This window comes from Pristiophorus japonicus, chromosome 3 (assembly GCF_044704955.1).
Source record: "Pristiophorus japonicus isolate sPriJap1 chromosome 3, sPriJap1.hap1, whole genome shotgun sequence".
NCBI classification, from domain to species: Eukaryota; Metazoa; Chordata; class Chondrichthyes; family Pristiophoridae; genus Pristiophorus; species Pristiophorus japonicus.
In genome coordinates, this window is record NC_091979.1 from 253919207 (window position 1) to 253941870 (window position 22664).

Below are 22664 nucleotides of genomic sequence, written 5' to 3' on the forward strand. Positions count from 1 at the left end.
TTTATCTGGAGGCAACTTAATCAATAGAAAAGAAATGTAGATTACTTTGAGCACAAGATGATTTTTCACGAAATACTTTCCATGTCTGTGGAGCTAAACTCATAGCCCTGGGTATGAATTTATAGCCTTAACCTATTATGCATTTTAGAACGATCTAATTAATTCTCTTTTATTTTCAGGCTATAGCGATGCTTCTGCCTCACAAGGGGATGAAAACAGCTGTATTTTGGCAGGTAATGATGGTTCCTGGCTGAGCCTATTTTGATTGACATTATTCAGACTCATATATGAGTTTGAATGGCATGGCGTTTCTGTGAGAAGCCAGCAACTGGAAGAATTTGCTGACCTACTCGTATATGATCTGATCAAAAGATGACAGTCAGAAAGTCAGCAATGTGGAACAGAATTTGTTTTAATGAAACATTTAAAGGTGACGGAAGGAAACTAGACCGATCAAAACACAGGTAACTAAATCAGTGGAAAAGTTGCAGGAAGTAGACATATCCTGCTTTTTAATCTCTTTCCTAGCTCCCTAAACTCTGCCTGCAGGACCTCATCCCTCTTTCTACCTATGTCATTGGTATTGATATGGACCCCCCCCCCCCCGCAGAATGTCTTGCCGCTGCTTGATGACATCCTTAACCCTGGCACCAGGGAGGCAACATACCATCCTGGAGTCACATCTGCGACCACAGAAATGCCTGTCTGCTCCCCTGATTGTCGAATCCCCTACCACTATTGCTCTTCCATTCTTCCCCCTCCCCGCCCTGTGCAGCTGAGCCACCCGTTGTGCCATGGACTTGGCACTGGCTGCACTCCCTAGAGGCACCATCGCCCTCACCAGTACTCCGAACAGAATACTGGTTGGTGAGTGAGATGGACTCGGAGACTCCTGCACTACATCTGCCTAGCCCTCCTCTTCTGTCTGGTGGTCAGATTTAGGGTAGTTATGGAAAAGGACAAAAGTGGACCAGGAAAAAAAGTTCTCAATTGGGGTAAAGCCAATTTTGCTGAGCTGAGATGGGATTTGGCCAAAGTGAACTGGAAACGGCTACTTAATGGTAAATCAGTGTCAGAGCAGTGGGAGGCATTCAAGGAGGAGATCCTGAGAGTACAGAGCAAGTATGTTCTCTTAATGAAAAAGGATGGGGCTAACAAATCTAGAGCCCCCTGGATGTCAAGGGACATACAGGGTAAGATAAAGAAAAAAAGGGAAACTTATGACAGATACCGAGAACTTAATACTGCAGAAATTCTAGAGGAGTATAAAAACTGCAGGTGTTCAATTAAAAAAGATATCAGGACAGCAAAGAGTGAGCATGAAAGAATGTTGGCAAGTAAAATCAAGAAAAACCCGAAGATGTTTTATAAATACATTAAGAGCAAGAGGATAACTAGAGAAAGAGTGGGGCCAATTGGAGACCATAAAGGAAACCTGTGTGCGGAGGCAGAAGACCTGGGTATGATTCTTAATGAATACTTTGCATCTGTTTTCACAAAAGAGAGGGGCGATGCAGACTTTGCAATGAGGGAGGAGGAGTGTGAAATATTAGATGAGATAAACATAGTGAGAGAGGAAGTATTAAGGGGCTTAGCAGTTTTGAAAGTGGATAAGTCCCCTGATTTGGATGAAATGTATCCCAGGCTGGTAAGAGAAGCAAAAGAGGAAATAGCAGAGGCTCTGGCCATCATTTTGTAGTCCTCTCTGGCCAAAGGTGTGGTGCTGGAGGACGACTAATGTTGTACCTTTATTTAAAAGGAGAGACAGAGATAGAATGCGTAATTACAGGCCAGTCAGCCTAACCTCAGTGGTGGGAAACTTATTGGAAAAATTCTGAGGGACAGGATAAATCTTCATTTGGAAAGACATGGATTAATCAAGGACAGTCAGCATGGATTTGTTAAGGGAAGGTCGTGTCTGACTAACTTGATTGAATTTTTCGAGGAGGTAACCAGGAGGGTCAATGAGGGCAGTGCATATGATATGTATATGGATTTTAGCAAAGCTTTTGATAAGGTTGCAAATGGAAGACTGGTCATAGAAACATAGAAAATAGGTGCAGGAGTAGGCCATTCGGCCCTTCGAGCCTGCACCACCATTCAATATGATCATGGCTGATCATGCAACTTCAGTACCCCATTCCTGCTTTATCTCCATACCCTTTGATCCCTTTAGCAGTAAGGACCACATCTAACTCCCTTTTGAATATATCTAACGAACTGGCCTCAACAACTTTCTGTGGTAGAGAATTCCACAGGTTCACAACTCTCTGAGTGAAGAGGTTTCTCCTCATCTCGGTCCTAAATGGCTTACCCCTTATCCTTAGACTGTGACCCCTGGTTCTGGATTTCCCCAACATCGGGAACATTCTTCCTGCATCTAACCTGTCCAATCGTATCAGAATTTTATATGTTTCTATGAGATCCCATCTCATTCTTCTAAATTCCAGTGAATATAAGCCTAGTCGATCCAGTTTTTCTTCATATATCAGTCCTGCCATCCCGGGAATCCGTTTGGTGAACCTTCGCTGCACTCCCTCAATATGAAGAATGTCCATCCTCAGATTAGAAGACCTAAACTGTACACAATATTCAAGGTGTGGCTTCACCAAGGCCCTGTACAACTGCAGTAAGACCTCCTTGCTCCTATACTCAAATCCTCTCGCTATGAAGGCCAACATGCCATTTGCCTTCTTCACTACCTGCATGCCAACTTTCAAAGACTGATGTACCATGACACCCAGGTCTTGTTGCACCTCCCCTTTTTCTAATCTGTCACCGTTCAGATAATATTCTGCCTTCCTGTTTTTACCACCAAAGTGGATAACCTCACATTTATTTACATTATACTGCATCTGCCATGCATTTGCCCACTCACCTAACCTGGCACTCACCTAACCTGGCATCCTCCTCACAGCTCTCACTGTCACCCAGCTTAGTGTCATCTGCACACTTGGAGATATTACATTCAATTCCTTCATCTAAATCATTAATGTATATTGTAAATATCTGGGGTCCCAGCACTGAACCTTGCGGTACCCCACTAGTCACTGCCTGCCATTCTGAAAAGGACCCGTTTATTCCTACTCTTTGCCTCCTGTCTGCCAACCAGTTCTCTATCCACGTCAATACATTACCCCCAATACCATGTGCTTTAATTTTGCACACTAATCTCTTCCTTGTCAAAAGCCTTTTGAAAGTCCAAATACACCACATCCACTGGTTCTCCCTTATCCACTATACTAGTTACATCCTCAAAAAAGTCTAGGAGATTTGTCATGCATGATTTCCCTTTCATAAATCCATGCTGACTTGGACCAATCCTGTCACTGCTTTCCAAACCCACTGCTATTACATCTTTAATAATTGATTCCGACATTTTCCCCACTAACCGGTCTATAATTCCTTGTTTTCTCTCTCCCTCCTTTTTTAAAAAGTGGGGTTATATTAGCTACCCTCCAATCCATAGGAACTGATCCAGAGTCTATAGAATGTTGGAAAATGACCACCAATGCATCCACTATTTCTAGGGCCACTTCCTTAAGTACTCTGGGATGCAGACTATCAGGCCATGGGGATTTATCGGCCTTCAATCCTATCAATTTCCCTAACACAGTTTCATGACTAATTAGGATTTCTTTCAGTTCCTCCTCCTCGCTAGACCCTCGGTCCCCTAGTATTTCCATGAAATTAAAAGCCCATGGAATCCAGGGCAAAGTGGCAAGTTGGATCCAAAATTGGCTCAGAGGCAGGAAGCAAAGGGTAATGGTTGATGGGTGTTTTTGTGACTGGAAGGCTGTATTCAGTGAGGTTTTGCAGGGCTCAGTGTTGGGTCCCTGGCTTTTTGTGGTATATATCAATGACTTGGACTTGAATGTTGAGGGTACGATTAAGAAGTTTGCAGATGGCACTAAAATAGGCTGTGGTTGATAATGAAGAAGAAAGCTGCAGACTGCAGGAAGATATCAATGACCTGGTCAGGTGGGCAGAACAGGGGCAAATGGAATTCAATCTGGATAAGTGTGAGGTCTAACAAGACAAGGGAATACACATTAAATGGTACGACACTGAGAAGTGTAGAGGAACAAAGGGACCTTGGAGTGCAGGTTCACAGATCCCTGAAGGTAGCCTGGTAGATAAGGTGGTTAAGAAGGCATACGGAATACTTGTGCTTACTAACAAGGCATGGAATACTAGAACAAGGACGTTGTGCTTGAACTGCATAAAATACTGGTTAGGCTGCAGCTGGAGTACTGTGTGCCGTTCTGGTCATCGCATTACAGGAAAGATGTGATTGTACTGGAAAGGGTGCAGAGGAGATTTACAAGAATGTTGTCTGGACTGGAGAATTTTGGTTCTGAGGTGAGATTGGAAATGCTGGATCTATTTTCTTTGGAACAGAGGAGGCTGAGGGGAGACCTGATTGAGATGTATAAAATTACGAGGGGCCTGGATAGAGTGGATAGGAAGGACCTGTTTCCCTAGGCAGAGTGGTCAACAACCAGGGGGCATAGATTTAAAGTAATTGGGGGTGGTATAGAGGAGATATATGGGGAAATTTCTTTACCTAGAGGGTGGTGGGGATCTGGAACTCATTGCCTGAAAGGATGGAAGAGGCAGAAAGCCTCACCACATTTTTAAAAATACTTAGATGTGCACTTAGAGTGTTGTAACCTACAGGGCTACGGACCAAGAGCTGGAAAGTGAGATTAGACTGGATAGCTCTTGGTCGGCCAGCGCGGCCACAATGGGCCAAAATGGCCTCTTTCCGTGCTGTAAATTTCTCTGATCAGTGATGAGAAATTTGACCCTGGCAGCTCATTCTTCCAGTAAATGTAGCAATAGCCAGCGTGTTAATGTGCGTCAAGAATGGAGCTTCCTTTGTAGTTTCTTGCATTCTCCACAGTTAAAAAGCATTGGATTACTGGTTTGGGCCACATTGGGGCTAAATATTTAAAGCAAGATTGAACCTGATATATTAACCTGAAGCACAGATAAGGTAATCTATCATTATAAGTGAAAAGCATTTACATCACTGTTTTTAATTATGAAAGTTTTACAAATATATATATATGACAAGAATTACAGTAAAAGGAGTATCATTGTAAACCAGGAACATGAACATGAATGAACTGTGGATTAACTGCTACATCAAATGATACAAAAAATGGGCATGCCACAGGGGGAAAACAATCTTCTTCCAAAGCAGGTGAACCCTAATTTTTCACGCAAATTTGTTCCTAAAGATCCAGCAAACTGTGCAAGAAAATAAGTGAGATCTTACCCAAAATCAACCAACCAATCTGTTACCGTCCATCCCCCCATTCCTTTGTTCCATTCCTTTTTAAATGCTATTCCTCTAATTTTTTTCAGTTCTGATGAAGGGTCCACACTTGAACTTGTTTGCTTTCTGCACAGATGCTGTCTGATTGGCTGAGTGTTATCCAGCATTTTCAGTCTCTCACTCTAGTTCTAAATTCTTCATTTTACAGACCATCGACTTAACCAATAAATAAAAATACTAAACCAAGACCAAACTTATTTCCTGTTCCCTGCATTTTCCCACTAGGTGGTTCTAGGGCAGTGTGTGTGACTTAATTTCAATTTTATAGTGTTTAGTAAAGCTGGCCATAAGAAAATATATTAATGTTATCCTTCTTCATCTGCAGTTTCTCTTTCAGTCGTACAGTGCAGGATACAACTTGGCAAACAGAAATAAAACCACGTGTAAAGTAAGTCATTCCTTTCAACTTGGGTTCGATTTGATTTATTTTTAACACGTACATTGGCTCCAGAAGACTCTCTACGTTGACCATGAAATTGTCAGATTGTCGTAAAAACCCACTAATATCCTTTAGTCAAGGAAACCCAGCATCCTTATCAGTGTTCCATTCTAAGCTGCGTGGCCGTGCAGTAATAGGAAAAGTCCTGCGCAGGCCGCTCAGCAGCTTTCCCATTGTAAGTACTAAATCAACAAAAACTTGTATTTATATAGTGCCTTTAACGTAGTGAAACGTCCCAAGGCGCATCACAGGAGTATTATGAGATAAAAGCTTGATACCAAGCCGCATAATTAGAAATTAGTGCAGGCGACCAAAAGCTTAGTCAAAGAGGTATGTTTTAAGGAGCGTCTTGAAGAAGGAAAGAGAGGCGGAGAGGTTTAAGCAGGGAGTTCCAGAGCTTGAGGCCTAGACAACAGAAGGCACGGCCACCAATGGTTGAGCGATTATAATCAGGGATGTTCAAGAGAGCAGACATTTTGCTGGGGGTGGGGGCTGGAGGAGATTACAGAGATAGGGAGGGGCAAGGTCATGGAGGGGTTTGAAAATAAGGATGAGAATTTTGAAATCTAGGCAGGTTACCGTGCATGCACAGAGTGAAAGAAACCGGCTGCGCAGAACAAAGCGCAGCTTACAGCAAACATTTATCCTTAGCCAGTCTGGCCTATTCATGGCTCCACAGTAACATAGTTGACTCTTAACTGTCCTCTGAAATAGCCGAGCAAGTCACTCAGTTGCATCAAACCTCAAAAAAAAGTATAAAACCGGACGGACCACTCGGCTGCGACCTAGGCATTGAATTTGGGCACAATAATGGCACACCCTGTCCTGTCAACCCGCCAAAGTCCTTCTTGCTAACATCTGGGTACTAGTGCCAAAGTTGGGCGAGCTGTTCCACAAACTAGGAAAAAGAATTCCAAAATGTTTGAGAACTAAAGTAGAAGTTAGATGCAAGCAAATGGAGGAGGACAGCTAAGATCTGAAGTTGCTAAAATTACTGTTCATACCAAAGAGCTCAAAGTGCTTTGGAAAAAGCCATATACTGAACAAAATCCTAAAGTCCAGACTAATCACAGTCACCTACTCTATAACTCATTCTTTCACTCTGGCAAAGATTGTCGTCTCAAACCTCCCACATTTTGCATTCTACATTCCTGAGTATTGAACTACAAAAAATTTGTTGAAAATAATTAAAATATTTTGGAAAAGTGTCAATTATTTTATCTGCATATTGTGTTTGAACCAAAGTAATGCTTTTCAAAAATGCTATTTCTTTCTAGGATGAAAAGATTCCTCTAAAACAAGTTCTCCTCTTGGTTGGATCTGTGTCGTATACTACATGTTTGGGAGTATGTAATCGGAATAGTATGTGTTTTCTGAAAAATTATCTGACATATAGTAACAATTGTGACATGTTAGCTGGGAAATGTATGTTTGGTGGAAAAGAATAAGCTAGTTATCATCACTTAGACAACAAAGTGTAGCAATTGTTTCTTTTTGGACTACAATGAGCTAGGTTAGTGCTGGAAGCCAATGAGACCATTTGTAACATTCAGATTGTGTGCGTATTGCCTGTTTTACTGTCTTTGTGCTTCAAGAAATGCTATTAGCACTAGACTGAGCAAATGATAGAATGCTCCTCTAAAAATAGTTCCTACGACTACATTTTTATTAAAACATGTTCACTTTAACACATTTCAAATCATTTGGCAGTTGATATAAAGTGTTTTTAGAGAGATTGAAAACATTTACATGCAGTGCAGGCATTTGACCAAGTGCAATGGATGTACCCACTCTATTTTCTTTGTGGCTTTAGTCTGTGGACACTGTGGTGGCTATCATTAATATTCACACGTCCTTCCCCCCTTCCATTTTTTTTTCTTTGGCTCAAACTGTTCCAAAGATGCTAAATTGTGCTGCGATCTAGCTCCACTGGAGTTGGCTGGCCTTCAGTATTCGACCAAATTGACATTCTTCATTTGCAAGCGCAGCCAATGGGTGTTGACAGACTGTTCAACAATGGAGGGCATCACGGTCAAATCCAATCCTGTCCTCGCCTAGCATCCACTTCCTGCAGGGGTTGCATGATGGGAAATAATAATTAAAAAATTGCTGTGGCTATTTACTTAAGTGAGTTTTGCACTGTACAGGAAACATTTTGGATGATTTATTTTCATGTTTTATTGGAAATGGTTAATTTTCTAAAACTTTTTTTAAAAATTAGGTTTTCCCTCAGTTTGTGATGCATCGCTATGGATTAAACAGTCCTGGAATGTACACTCTGTTCAGAAAGATTCTGCCAGTTCCTGTACTTGGTAAGTAGAAAATAGGTTGCAACAGTCAGACAGGGCACTAGGACAATTGTTCTTGGGAATCACAATGGCACACTGGTGCAGTGAGAGGTTGAGATGAAAGTACATGGTTGAAAGGGACCTTGCCCTACGTATACACCATGTCTACCGGATAATGACACTGGGGACAGAGTAGGAAGATGTTGCATTCCCCATATTATGGTTATAAATTTACTTTCTACCAAAAGAAATGGGCCAAATTAAGGCACAACATCAATAATGTGACTTGCCAATTTGTCCTGCAGACTATGTTACATTTCAGGTTTAGATTTTGTGTTTCTTTACTGCTATAATTTTCAGTCAAGCTGTTTAGTATGACTCCACTGCACCATCAACAGAGTTGGGGAGCTTTCCCTGCAGGGTCAGAAACAATTAGAGTGCAAATCACCTCATTGCGCTTTCACATACTTTTGGCTAGAGAGTATTAGTGGAGCGCTTGAAGAAGCAACTAAATTGCCCACTATCTCACTCCAGGGATTGTGGGGAGAGATGTAAGGAGGGTGGGGGGGAGGAGGACACAATGATTTTCTGTTTCTCTGCCTTTTAATCACTGCTAGAAAGCATGAGAAAAAGTCAAGATGATTTCCCTATCAATTTTTCTGGGAAAGTGCTCAGGATCGACGAACTGTAATTTATTAGCGTCTATCATGCATTAAGGGGGTGATTTTAACCCTACTCGTGCAGCAGAAACCTGGCGGGTGTGCAGTTAAAATCTGGCTCTTACCTGGCCATGAACCTGTGGAATTCTCTACCACAGAAGGCTGTGGAGGCCAAATCACTGAATATATTTAAGAGGGAGATGGATAGATTTCTCGAAACAAAAGACATCGAAGGTTATGGGGAAAAAGCGGGAATATGGTGTTGAGATAGAGGATCAGCCATGATCATATTGAATGGCGGTGCAGACTCGAAGGGCCGAATGGTGTACTACTGCTCCTATTTTCTGTGTTTCTATGATCGCAAGATCTGCAATTTTAACCTGCTCTCCTGAGCAGGCAGCAAGAGCAGATGCCAGGAGCCAACCGGGTCCTTCTTTACATTGTGCATGTTCTCTGCATGTTGTGGCCCAATGGCATCATTGAGACCCGACTAATTTTAACTCGGCCCCAAGCAGAGAATCCACCTACAGTTAAAATTGAGGCCTAAAGAAGGATTCATGGTATCAGCTAAGCTACAAAATACCTAATATTTCTAGTTTTCATACTTGTTTAGGACCTGTTTTTATGTCACTGCTCTCTTTCCTAACAGCAGTTGCAAGTGCTTTCAATGTGGCAACAGTTAGAGGCTTTGAATTTGAAAAAGGAATTGAAGTTGCAGATAGAAATGGAAACGTGGTCGGAATCTCACAGATAGCTGGAACTAAGGTAAGGTTGTGTTAGTGGTTCGGTCCTGGACTAACGGACCAGAGTTTGAGAGCTAAAACCTTGGAATGGCATTTTGTAAAATTGAATTCAATTTTCAAACTAGCACCAGAGAAAATGACCATCAATGTGGACAAGCTGATGTAAAAACCCAAATTGTTCACTGAAACCTGCACTATCTGGCCAACACATGACTCTAGTCCACACTATGTTGTTGACTGCTAAAGCCCTCTGAAGTGACCTAGCAAACAATTGTTACATCAAGAAGAAGGCATGCCATCTTCTAAAGGCAACTAAGGATAGGCAGCAGACACAGCCTTGCCAGCATCACCCATATCCCAAAAACAAAATAAAAAAACACTTCAAATCATAAACTCCTAAGCTACTTAATCCCCTTCATTTAGAAGATGAGTGCATCTTTTGTCACTGTGTCTGCAGTTGCACATGGGTGGAGCCAAAGATTTGAAAGTTACTTCTGTTAACTCAGTGCAATCATTAGCCTGTTGCCTGTGATGATTTCTCCATCCATTTCCCCAATGCTAGGTTCCTCGAGGCTCCATACTATTACACAATAGCTATTATTATTGGTCTATTGCGGGTTCTATTTGTAGTAATATGGAATGAAAGCCAAATTAAATGTTAAGCGTCCTCAGGGTCTCATTTGGAAAGTTACCCAATAAAATGTTGACTCGGGAAAGTTCCAGGTTGCATTCTCAACCTATGCTAAGTCAACACATCTATCTTGGTCTCCTAACTTGAGGAAGGATATTCTTGCTATTGAGGGAGTGCAGCGAAGGTTCACCAGACTGATTCCCGGGATGGCGGGACTGACAGATCAAGAACGACTGGATCAACTGGGCTTGTATTCACTGGAGTTCAGAAGAATGAGAGGGGATCTCATAGAAATGTTTAAAATTGTGACGGGTTTAGACAGATTAGATGCAGGAAGAATATTCCCAATGTTGGGGAAGTCCAGAACCAGGGGTCACAGTCTAAGGATAAGGGGTAAGCCATTTAGGACCGAGATGAGGAGAAACTTCTTCACCCAGAGAGTGGTGAACCTGTGGAATTCTCTACCACAGAAAGTTGTTGAGGCCAATTCACTAAATATATTCAAAAAGGAGTTATATGTAGTCCTTACTACTAGGGGGATCAAGGGGTATGGCGAGAAAGCAGGAATGGGGTACTGAAGTTGCATGTTCAGCCATGAACTCATTGAATGGTGGTGCAGGCTCGAAGGGCCGAATGGCCTACTCCTGCACCTATTTTCTATGTTTCTATGTCCAGGCAGTAGTTGACATGCTCGTAGTGAGTAGATTAGGCCTATATCCCCATGACTTTAGAAGAATGAGAGGTGATCTCATTGAAACATATAACATTCTTAAAGGGCTTGACAGGCTGGTTGCTGGGAGGATGCTTCCCCTGACTGGAGAGTCTAGAACCAAGGGTCACATTAGTCTCCGAATAAGAGGTCGGCCATTTAGGACTGAGATGGAGAAATTGCTTCACTCAGAGTTCTGAATCTTTGGTATTCTCTACCCCAGGGAGCTATGGATGCTCAGTTGTTGAGTGTATTTAAGATCGAAATCGATAGATTTTTGCATATTAAGGGAATCAGGGGATATGGGGATAGTGCGGGAAAGTGGAGTTGAGGTAGAAGATTAGGCATGATCTTGTTGAATGGCAGAGCAGGCTCGAAGGGTTGAATGGCCTACTTCTGGTCCTAATTGTTGCGTTCTTATGTGCTACAATAGATCTTGGCTCCCCTGGGGTAAGGAGAGGAAATAAGCCAGTTACTGGGCCTGATTACTATCTGGTAACTACTGTTAGAAAGGGCAATGAGCATCAGATGAGGACAGAATTGGACTCTGTTGTGGTGCTCTATGTAACTGCCCACTCTGGAATTCCCTCTCAAGATCTGTCCATCTCCCTCTCCTTTTTAAGGACCTCCTTTAAAACCCATCTCATTGACCAAGCCTTTTATCCTCCTCCTATTCTATCTTTGGCTTGGCATTCATTTTCCTCATACCTCTGAGAAGTGCATTGAGTCATTTTTCTATTTAAATATATATTGTTTAAAAAAAAAAGGCTGTTACGATTGTGGAAAATCAGATACTCTTCCAGTAACAGTGCTGTGTAACACTGTGTTGAGTTTCTGGGTCTGTGCCAATGAAACCTTTTACTCCTATGTTCCAAAAGATTTGACCATAGAATGATAGAATCATAGAATGGTTACAGCATGGAAGAAGGCCATTCAGCCCGTCGAGCCCGTGCTGGCTCTCTGCAAGAGCACCTCAGCTAATCCCACTCCTTTCCCCGTAGCCCTGCAAATTTTTTTCTTTCAGATACTTGTCCAACTCCCTTTTGAAAGATAAGATTGAGTCTGCCTTCGCCACCCTCTCAGGCAGTGCATTCCAGATCCCAAGCACTCGCTGCGTAGAAAAGTTTTTCTTGCATCACCTTTGGTTCTTTGACCAGTCACCTTAAATCTGTCCTCTTGTTCTTGACCCATATTGGTGACAGTAATTATATTTTATTCAGTGAAAGTGAGTCTTGATACATTATAGTATCAGCAGTCGTTAAACAAGGCACAATCAAGGTTTATATTACCCGTTGGGCGCTGGGTAGAAGAGGCAATCTCCATGGGCCAACCCCCGTCAGACCTAGCCTCTAGGCTTGCTCGTCTGCCCAGTGTGACGCGTGTGGGTCTTCGGTCAACCCAATACTCTCCTCGGCTCGTCTGGTGGATGTTCCCAAGCTTCTTGCCAAATTCCTCTACAACCTGTGTTTGAGAGATCTCTTCTTATACTTCTTCCCAGCAAAGCCTATAAGGCTGCATTAGAGGGAACAGAGTGGGGCAGCATGGTCCCGGCCTGCAAGACCATCAGTAGGCCGGGACCATCAGAGGAAGCAGCATGCGGCGGCCTGACCCGGCCCGGAAATTGGCGCTGTCCTGGTCTAAAAAGACCATCAGCAGTTCGGGGCTATCAGAGGGAGCAGCGTGCGGCGGCCCGGCCTGGCCCGGAAATTGGCGCTGTCCTGGTCTGAAAGACCATCGGCAGGTTGGGGCCATCAGAGGGAGCAGCATGCGGCGGTGGCATACCAATGCAGGAGAGCGACGGTTGCGAAGTCGGGTCGCTGATTGCAGTGCGGGCAGGCACAGCAGGAGGGGCGAAGGAGCGGCAAGAGTTTGTAGATGGAAGTGGCCGGGGCCCAGGAGAGGCATGAGTCTGGGGCTCAGAAGGGACAAGGGCCCAGGGGCAGCATGGACCAGCCCACACTGCTATATGTGTGCGCGCTCGGTCCGTGCAGCAGAGCTGGTCTCCAGTCGTCTTGGGTAATCCTTGCCACTGGACCAAGACCTAGCTCTGTCAAGCCCGTGTGGTGGCTGGTGTGCAATGGCCACCACACGTTAAAAAAATCCACGCACAGGCATCTTCCACCCTCCAAGATGTAGTTCAGGATCTGGAATATTAGGTCCTTCATTGAAACACCTGTGAATTCATCCCTTTTTGGCGTGGAAGCAAGTCATCCTCGCTTCGAGGGACTGCCTATGATGATGATGATGATGGGGACCTGTTTTTTTTAAATTCGTAGCCAATCTTTCCAATTCTTTGTCAAATCACAAACGCCAGAGGTCACCCTGCACACATCAAGGATCACTCTGCGCCAATGCTCTTAGCCAAAAGGCCGAGAGCCACTGCACCGTTCCTGGAAGTACTGCAATACCAGGTTCGTGCCATGGAGGTGGATGGGTCAGGCCCCCCACACACCTCCGTGGAGGTGGATGGGTCAATCCACCCCACCCACCTCCTATTTCCAAAAGCATAGGAGAACCACCTTCCTGATCCAGGGAGAACTACTTTGGGGTCATGGTTACTCCCCTGTCAGGTCAGTTACGCATGATCTTAGCCAAAAGGCCGAGAAGCGATCTGTTAGCCCAATAATTGACTTGCACCTGAAACCACCCCCCTGTCCAATTACAGTGATACTACGCACCTCATGATCATGCCTGCCCCTGTCAGGTCCTCATCTCATGACACCCTGACATCATCTGTGTTTGACCACCAAGACTCATCTTGGGTAGTTATGGCAACACAATTGGAACATGTCTCCATTGATAGAGATATGTTGTCCTTGCTGTATGGCTATGTTTTTAATTCCCTGCAGATGTTATAACATTCCACACATGACCCTGCTTCCTAGGCTAGCTGTGTGCCAGGAAGGTTGCTGATTGTATCTTTAATTTGGCCAACCAAGGCCCAGAGCTTCGGTCTCTTCCATTTTAAAATCTAACCAGGGTATATTACAACAGGGTTTACAAATAGATTATAAATGCGCAATAACATCACAAAATCTTTAAACTATAATTAATAATAGAATCAATTGATTTTGTTCAGGTTAGTTAGTAGGGAAACTCTGTAATGAAGATTTCCCCCTTTCTTACAACTGATACAAACTGATAATTTGATTTTGGCTTCTACTACTCATTGATGATAGATACAGAGTTGAATTTCAAATATACTTCATAATCTGAGGGAGGATGCAGTTCTGGTTAATCTTAATTGATATTTGGTTCGTTATTGGTGATTGACCTCTGATCACCCTGAATTACAGTAAACTGCAGATTTTGCCGTGTTTTGAATAAGACAAAGAGTGAAGTGAACTCCTGGGTCAAAAGGCTTTAAAAGTTGCACATTTGACTGTGAGATTAGCAGAAGAATTTTCAAAGGTTATTTTCTCCTCTCTAGGCAGTAAAAGAGACGGCGCTTTCTAGAGCAGTATTAATTGGAACTACTGCAGCTGCACCCAACATGCTTGTCAGCTATTTACAAAGGTATGAAATATTTCTGAAAAATTCTTGCATTGCTTTTCAAACTCAGTAAAAATAATGGCCCTGAAATTGCGGTCGGTGGCAGCTACAGAGTACGCCGCTGTCCTCCGAAGGGAATGCGCATTTACCCTCCTCCAAGATGTTGCTGTCTGACGCTGTGGCATTGAACACAGCGTAATGGCCCATGGATCGCAGAGCGTACCTGGGATCACGTGGGGCAGTGCTCCAATCAGGAAGTGGAAGGTCTCTCATTCACCCCCAGTCTCCCACTCACTCCAGTCTGGATTTATATTAGGGGGAAAATTATCATTAGACCAGAAACAATCGCACCACACTGCAGGCTGCAGCGATGTGCATTCAGATAATATTCAACTGAACCTTTGGGGGTTTGCTAATCTCTCAGGCAGGCTCAGTGTAAAGGGCAAATATATTTATAATAATCCAAATAAGACTGCAATGAATACATTGCACATTGCTATATGCTGGATTAATGTAACACAAGTTGATCACTTTCATACATATTTAAACAAAAAAGCACCAGATGAAGATTTTTTTTATCATGACGGGTGTCCCGTTGTGCTGTGCAAACAGTCTCCTGCGCCTGTTTGCACAACAGTAACATTTTCATGCGTAATTGGTGGGCAGTTAGCCCAATTCTGCACCAGCAATGAGGATAAATCGCAACTTCGGGATTGAGCGCATGCGCAAGCATATGCGGAAATCCCGAAATTGCTGTCCATTTCCGAGTACGCTGTTATACCGACCGCACATTCTGCCCCAATGTCTCCATATTCTTTGAACACTATTTCTAAAGGGGTGACAGTTAAAATTTTGAGAAATTGAAAAAAAAACTGCCATTACATTAACTTGGGGTCAATTTGATTTTATTTCCCACGTTTTGCCCTCCCTTTACCTCCTTTAGCTTTTCTACACCATGCACAAGGATGCCAAGCAAAGACCTGCCCCCCCCAAGCCTCCCACCGATGTTTGGTGGCAATCTGGAGTGACTCGCCCTCTCCTCTCTCACCCTTGCCTGCGAGGATAAGCCTGGTCACTGCCCTGCATTCCCCATGAAGGTGTGATTGACATCAGGAACTCCCCATGTGGGGAACCATGGGTACAAGCTCATTCTTCTATTTCACAGTGCAGAATTTGAGCTCTAAGTGCCATACCACCCAGTCATTTCGATTGTAATCCATTCTTCAGTGTGTCAGGCTACTGGCTTGGCAGACACTCTGTGCCAGTAGATTATGTAAACATTTATAGGAACAGGAGTAGGCCCTTGAGCCTGTTCCACCATTCAAAGAGATCATGACTGATCTGCGGCATAACTCTATTTGCCCCATATCACTTTGATTAATAAAAATCTAGAGATGTCAGATTTAAAATTAACAATTGATCTGAAAAAAAGAAAAACTTGCATTTCTATAGCGCCTTTCACGACCACTGAATGTCTAAAAGCACTTTACAACCATTGTGCTTTTGGAGTGTAGTCACTGTTGTAATGAAGGAAATGTGGCAGCTAATTTGCGTACAGCAAACTCTCTCAAACAGCAATGTGATAATGACCAGATAATGTTTTTTTTTGTTGTGTTGATTGGGAGATAAATATTGACCCAGGACACCGGGGGTTAATCCTCTGCTCTTCTTCGAAATAGTGCCATAGGATCTTTTGCATCCACTTGAGAAAGCAGACGGGGCCTTGGTTTAACATCTCATCTGAAAGATGGAAACTCCAACAGTGCAACGCTCCCTCAGTACTGCACTGGAATGTCGGCCTAGATTTTTTTTTTGTACTCAAATACCTGAAGTGGGACTTGAACCCACAGCCTTCTAGCTCAGAGGCGAGTGTGCTACCCACTGGGCCACAGCTGACACTGGCAATTGCCATTTGCGGAAGAGAGTTCCAAACATCTACCACCCATTGTGTGTTGAAGTGTTTCCTAATTTCATTCCTGCAAGGTCTGGCACTTAAACTAGGGGGCATAGTCTAAAAAATTATCAAAAATAGTGTCCAAAAAAGTTTATACTCACTGGCTGTCTGCCTGATGCAGGCTGTTAAAGTTCAACTGTAGTTAGTAGTAATGAGCTGTATGCTAAGAGTGCAACTAGGAAGCAGTGTGGGTTAGAACAGTACCTTTTAACTCCCGAGACCTGCCTTTGAATCTAACACAAGATGATGGGATACATCTCCTCTCCTAGTTGTTACTAATGGTCCTGAATGAAATACATTCAGCAAATGTCAATTAAGAGATGCGAGTGGGTGCAAATCCACAGTGCAAACCCACCCTATAATTCAGCACTAAACTTGCAGCCTCAATGATGCTTGCAGACCTCCTGGTGTTACCAATAGAAATTTCACAATTGGGGTCACGGTATGTTGTTGTGGCTGCGCAGAGAGAGCTTTTCACTGCATTTGACATTGAATAAGAAAAATGGAAAGGAAGAGGCACATAGAAAGAGAAAATGATTACATGGGTGCATGGTTTTTGGTGACAGGTTCACAGTGGATCCAGTGCTCCAGCTGTCCTAGATATCAGGTAAGATTGACTCAATTAAAGGGTAGCTAATTGCTTAAATATACAAATCAACAGTGCACTTATTTGGGACAAGATACATAAAAATATCAATTTTGTGATTTGCTTTATATACAGTAAATTTTTATTACCGTTAAAGAAAGACTTGGATTTATATAGCACCTTTCATGACCACCGAACATCTCAAAGCACTTAACAGCCAATTAAGTACTTTAGGAGTGTAGTCACTGTTGTAATATGGGAAAAGTGGCAGCCAATTTGCGCACCGCAAACTCCCACAAACAGCAATGTGATAATGACCAAATAATCTGTTTTTGTTATGTTGATTGAGAGAGAAATTTTGTCCAGAAAACCGGTGCTAACTCCCCTGCTCTTCTTCGAAATAATGCCATGGGATCTTTTACGTCCATTTGAGAAGTAGACGAGGCCTCGGTTTAATGTCTCATCCGAAAGACGGCACCTCCGATAATGCAGCGCTCCCTCAGCATTGCACTGGAATGTCATCCTAGATTTTTGTGCTCAAGCCCCTGGAGTGGGATTGAACCTACAACCTTCTGACTCAGACGAGAGTGTTACCCACTGAGAGTATTCTGTGATTTTTTTTTCTAGGACAAATTTCATCAGAAGATATCCGCTTGCACTCGCTCCTATTAGACATATAATCACTGCTTTGGTACTAGGTCTAATGGTACCCGTTTCCTTCAGCCTGTATCCTCAGACAGGAAAGGTATGTGATGAGTTTAACACGTGCAGTATATTCTACTCCCAACTCTGTGTTATTGTGTATATTGTCAACAGTTCCAGCTCTCTTACCAGCCTTTTGGAACTAATATTTTCACCTAATAGTCATGAAGGTTTTCAAACTGGGTTCCCTTGGGGGTCTGTGAGCTCATCAGATCCTTTTCCACTTGTCATTAGATCTGTGTTTTACTGTATCATATGATTTACTATTATTTCTCTTGCAGAATTTTTGTTTTAAATTATAGCAACGATAGCACCCTTTCCTTTGGGTAGCTGATGCTGGATTGATCTAGTTCGGATTTGTCCCCTGGACTGTGTCGGTATTTACAAAGCATCCCTGGGAAATTTGCAGTTTGCAATCTCTTTTTCACCCCTGCCCACCCCTGAGAGCGTCAGTATTTGCAGAATGCCCTGCACAAAAAAGCTTGAAAACTGAAAGGTGGGGGTGAAGACAAAATGTTCAAAGCTCAACTTGCATAACAAGATATCCAATGTTTCTTCGTATTTAAGTGCAGGAGATGACCTTAGATAGTCTTTTGTTATAATAACTCTATGAGAAAGAATGATAGCAAAACCTGCAATGGATAAAATTAAAATATTTGTAAGTACTATAAGTATTAAAAGCCCAGCAACATAATGCGATATAGGCAGTACAGGAATACCCTACATTTGGAGTTGCCAGTGGGGTTGGGCAGTCAAGTGAAATGAGGCATTTCGACCTTGGGCTGAAAGGAGGACGAAGAGGTCAGAAGAGAAAGAAGTCGGATTTGGCTCCTTTTACATGCCTCCTAATGGTCAGTTACAGAGCAGCATTTGGTGTTGGGGCTGGAATTGTGTGTTGTGCAGGGGGATTTAACATGGATAATTCAGGGCATTTGAGTTTGAAGAGTGAAGTTTACAAATTTAGAAATGAGTCCAATAGCTCAATATGTAACAGCCCTCTGTACTATTGGCATTGAGCTTTCCTAATCAGGAAAGTCTCCAGTTTGATCCCTTGTTTGTGTTGAGTTTGTCAGTGGCAATCGATTCAGTGGTGGGGAAACAGCAACGGGTTTCAGTATCCCTCAAGGGAAAGGAATAAAATGAGGTTTATACTCCTCCAGTAAAGTGTGCATGTGTGGATGTTACAGGGTTGGCTGATGCTCTCCTTCACCCACCGCCCACCCCCCCCCCACCACCCCCCCACAATTGCCATGCCAGTATCTCAGCTTAGAGTGAGGCAGCAGAGACCTCTCCGTGTCCGTGGAACAGCATCCAATTGTGAGTCAAGGGTGGAGGGGTTTAGGAAAATGAAAGGTAGAAAAATTAGAAATGCAATCTCCAAGCAAAATAGTGTTTATTTTTAAAATCTATGCAGCAAAATAATGAATTTTATTTCAGATAAACCGGAGCAGTCTTGAACCTTTGATCCAGTCAGCCACCACAGAAAATGAACTTTATTACAACAAAGGCTTGTGAAGGAGAGCTACAAACGAAGATTGCTGCTTGTATTCTGATGGAGATCATTTGTTCACATGGATGCTTCTCGTTCAGCGCAGATGCTAACACAAAACGAGATACCTCAGAAGCCCTGCAGAATACTGCAGAAATTTTACTTGATGCAAGAAGTGCTTATAATGAGTGTAAAACATTGACTAATTATTGTTTGACTAAATATTGATTGTTTTAACACTTAACATCCCAGCTAGGTCGAAACCAGTTGTACTTCCCTCTATTTCCTGACATTTAAAAGTCAAAGACCAATTGCAATCTATTGTGATGGCAATTCAATGCATGTGTCACTGATCGGACTTTTCTGCTTGTAATGTGTTGTATAATACTTTTTGTGGTGGTGTTCCAACTTTCTTCCATCCTCTCATGAAGGTGATGATTTGTGGTGGAATACAGTTCTATGCCTCGAGGCCTCTGGAAGTGACCAGTGCTTATATGTGAGCTTGGTAACCATGGGGACATCACAGTCAATCCCCATCATCCACTTACTCAACATCCACACAGGCACTAACCAATACAAGTCACTGGATTGTGATAAAGAGCAATGCCCATGCCGGATTTCCCTACCCATTCCCTGGCCTGGAAATGAAGAGGCCTATCGTATTGCCCTCATGGCTGTCTTGAATGACAGCACAAATTGAATGAGGGACTGTTCTGGTCTAAAAGTGTAGCTCAGCACCACACTTGTTGGTATATTTAATCACTGAGTTATTGGGGAGTTTGCATGCATTCCCTTTATGGGGGAAGAGACATTATGGCCTCGAAATTCATTGAATTATGTGCCTCCCACCATATTGGTAAAGGTGCCAGTAAAGATTCAGGGCGCGAGCCTGAAACTGGCATTGGGCCCTTTGCATCTGCAAATAGAGACCCTCCTCCCAAAATTCCCAATTGCCCTCTCCTCCCAAGACCCACCTGAGGACCACTGCGGGGCAGGCAGCTGACCCACCCTCTTCCTCTTGGAACCGGTGAGCTGCCTCTGGACTCCCGGTTGGTGTCCACAGTTTGACGACAATATGCTGATGATGCCTGGGGCCTAAATCTGGATGAGTATCTGGCCTCTGGCGCATGCTCCAAAAACAGTCCAAAATGAATTTCCTATATCTTTTTATATACAAATGAATTTTACATGTACTGTGAATGATTGACAAAATATGTAAATTTTAATTGCAATGCAAGTTGTAATTAAGTAACAAATGCTCATTCATCATACTCTTGTGTAATAAAGGCACTTCAGTTAATTATTTTCCCCCCACTGGTTGTTTCATTGTTGATTGGAAACTATCCCATTTTTCATTCAGGTGCCTGTTCTAGTTCTAGTACTTGAATGGTAAGTCACTTTATCTTGGAGTGAGTGTCACCATCAATGCTTTTAAAGTGGTTTGATCCAATTACAGTTAACGAGCATTATTTCTGGTGTAAACTATCGTTTATACAGTCAATACTAAGATGAGTTAGTGAGCCCAATCATACAAAACAGATACACTGCTTTGAGTACTGTTGGGGAGGATGACTCATCAGGGGAGGGCAGCAGCAGCCAAGTTCATGGCACCATAGGTGGCTCTGCTGCAAAGGAGGGCAGGAAAAAGATTGGGAGCGCGTTAGTGATAGGGGATTCGATGGTGAGGGGAATAGATAGGCGTTTCTGCGGACGCAACCGAGACTCCAGGATGGTATGTTGCCTCCCTGGTGCAAGGGTCAAGGATGTCTCGGAGCGGGTGCAGGACATTCTGAAATGGGAGGGAGAACAGCCAGTTGTCGTGGTGCACATTGGTACCAACGACATAGGTAAAAAAAGGGATGAGGTCCTACGAAAAGAATTTAAGGAGCTAGGAGCTAAATTAAAAAGTAGGACCTCAAAAGTAGTAATCTCGGGATTGCTACCAGTGCCACGTGCTAGTCAGAGTAGGAATCGCAGGATAGCGCAGATGAATACATGGCTTGAGCAGTGGTGCAGCAGGGAGGGATTCAAATTCCTGGGGCATTGGAACCGGTTCTGGGGGAGGTGGGACCAGTACAAACTGGACGGTCTGCACCTGGGCAGGACCGGAACCAATGTCCTAGGGGGAGTGTTTGCTAGTGCTGTTGGGGAGGAGTTAAACTAATATTGAAGGGGGATGGGAACCTATGCAGGGAGACAGAGGGAGACAAAAATGAGGCAAAAGCAAAAGATAGAAAGGAGATGAGGAAAAGTGGAGGGCAGAGAAACCCAAGGCAAAGAACAAAAAGGGCCACTGTACAGCAAAATTCTAAAAGGACAAAGGGTGTTAAAAAAGCAAGCCTGAAGGCTTTGTGTCTTAATGCAAGGAGTATCCGCAATAAGGTGGATGAATTAACTGTGCAAATAGATGTTAACAAATATGATGTGATTGGGATTACGGAGACGTGGCTCCAGGATGATCAGGGCTGGGAACTCAACATCCAGGGGTATTCAACATTCAGGAAGGATAGAATAAAAGGAAAAGGAGGTGGGGTAGCATTGCTGGTTAAAGAGGAGATTAATGCAATAGTTAGGAAAGACATTAGCTTGGATGATGTGGAATCTATATGGGTAGAGCTGCAGAACACTAAAGGGCAAAAATCGTTAGTGGGAGTTGTGTACAGACCTCCAAACAGTAGTAGTGATGTTGGGGAGGGCATCAAACAGGAAATTAGGAGTGCATGCAATAAAGGTGCAGCAGTTATAATGGATGACTTTAATATGCACATAGATTGGGCTAGCCAAACTGGAAGCAATACGGTGGAGGAGGATTTCCTGGAGTGCATAAGGGATGGTTTTCTAGACCAATATGTCGAGGAACCAACTAGGGGGGAGGCCACCTTAGACTGGGTGTTGTGTAATGAGAGAGGATTAATTAGCAATCTCGTTGTGCGAGGCCCCTTGGGGAAGAGTGACCATAATATGGTGGAATTCTGCATTAGGATGGAGAATGAAACAGTTAATTCAGAGACCATGGTCCAGAACTTAAAGAAGGGTAACTTTCAAGGTATGAGGCATGAATTGGCTAAGATAGATTGGCTAATGATACTTAAAGGGTTGACTGTGGATGGGCAATGGCAGACATTTAGAGACCACATGCATGAATTACAACAATTGTACATTCCTGTCTGGCGTAAAAATAAAAAAGGGAAGGTGGCTCAACCGTGGCTATCTAGGGAAATCAGGGATAGTATTAAAGCCAAGGAAATGGCATACAAATTGGCCAGAAATAGCAGCGAACCTGGGGACTGGGAGAAATTTAGAACTCAGCAGAGGAGGACAAAGGGTTTGATTAGGGCAGGGAAAATGGAGTACGAGAAGAAGCTTGCAGGGAACATTAAGGCGGATTGCAAAAGTTTCTATAGGTATGTAAAGAGAAAAAGGTTAGTAAAGACAAACGTAGGTCCCTTGCAGTCAGAATCAGGGGAAGTCATAACGGGGAACAAAGAAATGGCAGACCAATTGAACAAGTACTTTGGTTCAGTATTCACTAAGGAGGACACAAACAACCTTCCGGATATAAAAGGGGTCAGAGGGTCTAGTAAGGAGGAGGAACTGAGGGAAATCTTTATTAGTCGGGAAATTGTGT

General features: G+C 43.2%; 1 protein-coding gene and 1 pseudogene across 1 annotated transcript in view; one reads left to right on the forward strand and one right to left on the reverse strand.

Annotated features, from left to right (window-relative positions):
• sfxn4 (sideroflexin 4) overlaps positions 1-20339 on the forward strand; it is a 34714-nt gene extending 14375 nt beyond the window's left edge. Inside the window, exons 7-14 of the mRNA XM_070874962.1 lie at positions 180-233; positions 5670-5732; positions 7061-7129; positions 8005-8095; positions 9380-9495; positions 14244-14329; positions 17473-17590; positions 18985-20339. Coding sequence (XP_070731063.1) covers positions 180-233; positions 5670-5732; positions 7061-7129; positions 8005-8095; positions 9380-9495; positions 14244-14329; positions 17473-17590; positions 18985-19062 — 675 coding nt within the window. The 3' untranslated portion in view covers positions 19063-20339. The remainder of the gene's footprint in view (positions 1-179; positions 234-5669; positions 5733-7060; positions 7130-8004; positions 8096-9379; positions 9496-14243; positions 14330-17472; positions 17591-18984) is intronic.
• LOC139260552 (U2 spliceosomal RNA) lies at positions 13188-13424 on the reverse strand (annotated as a pseudogene).
• Positions 20340-22664: the final 2325 nt, after the last annotated feature.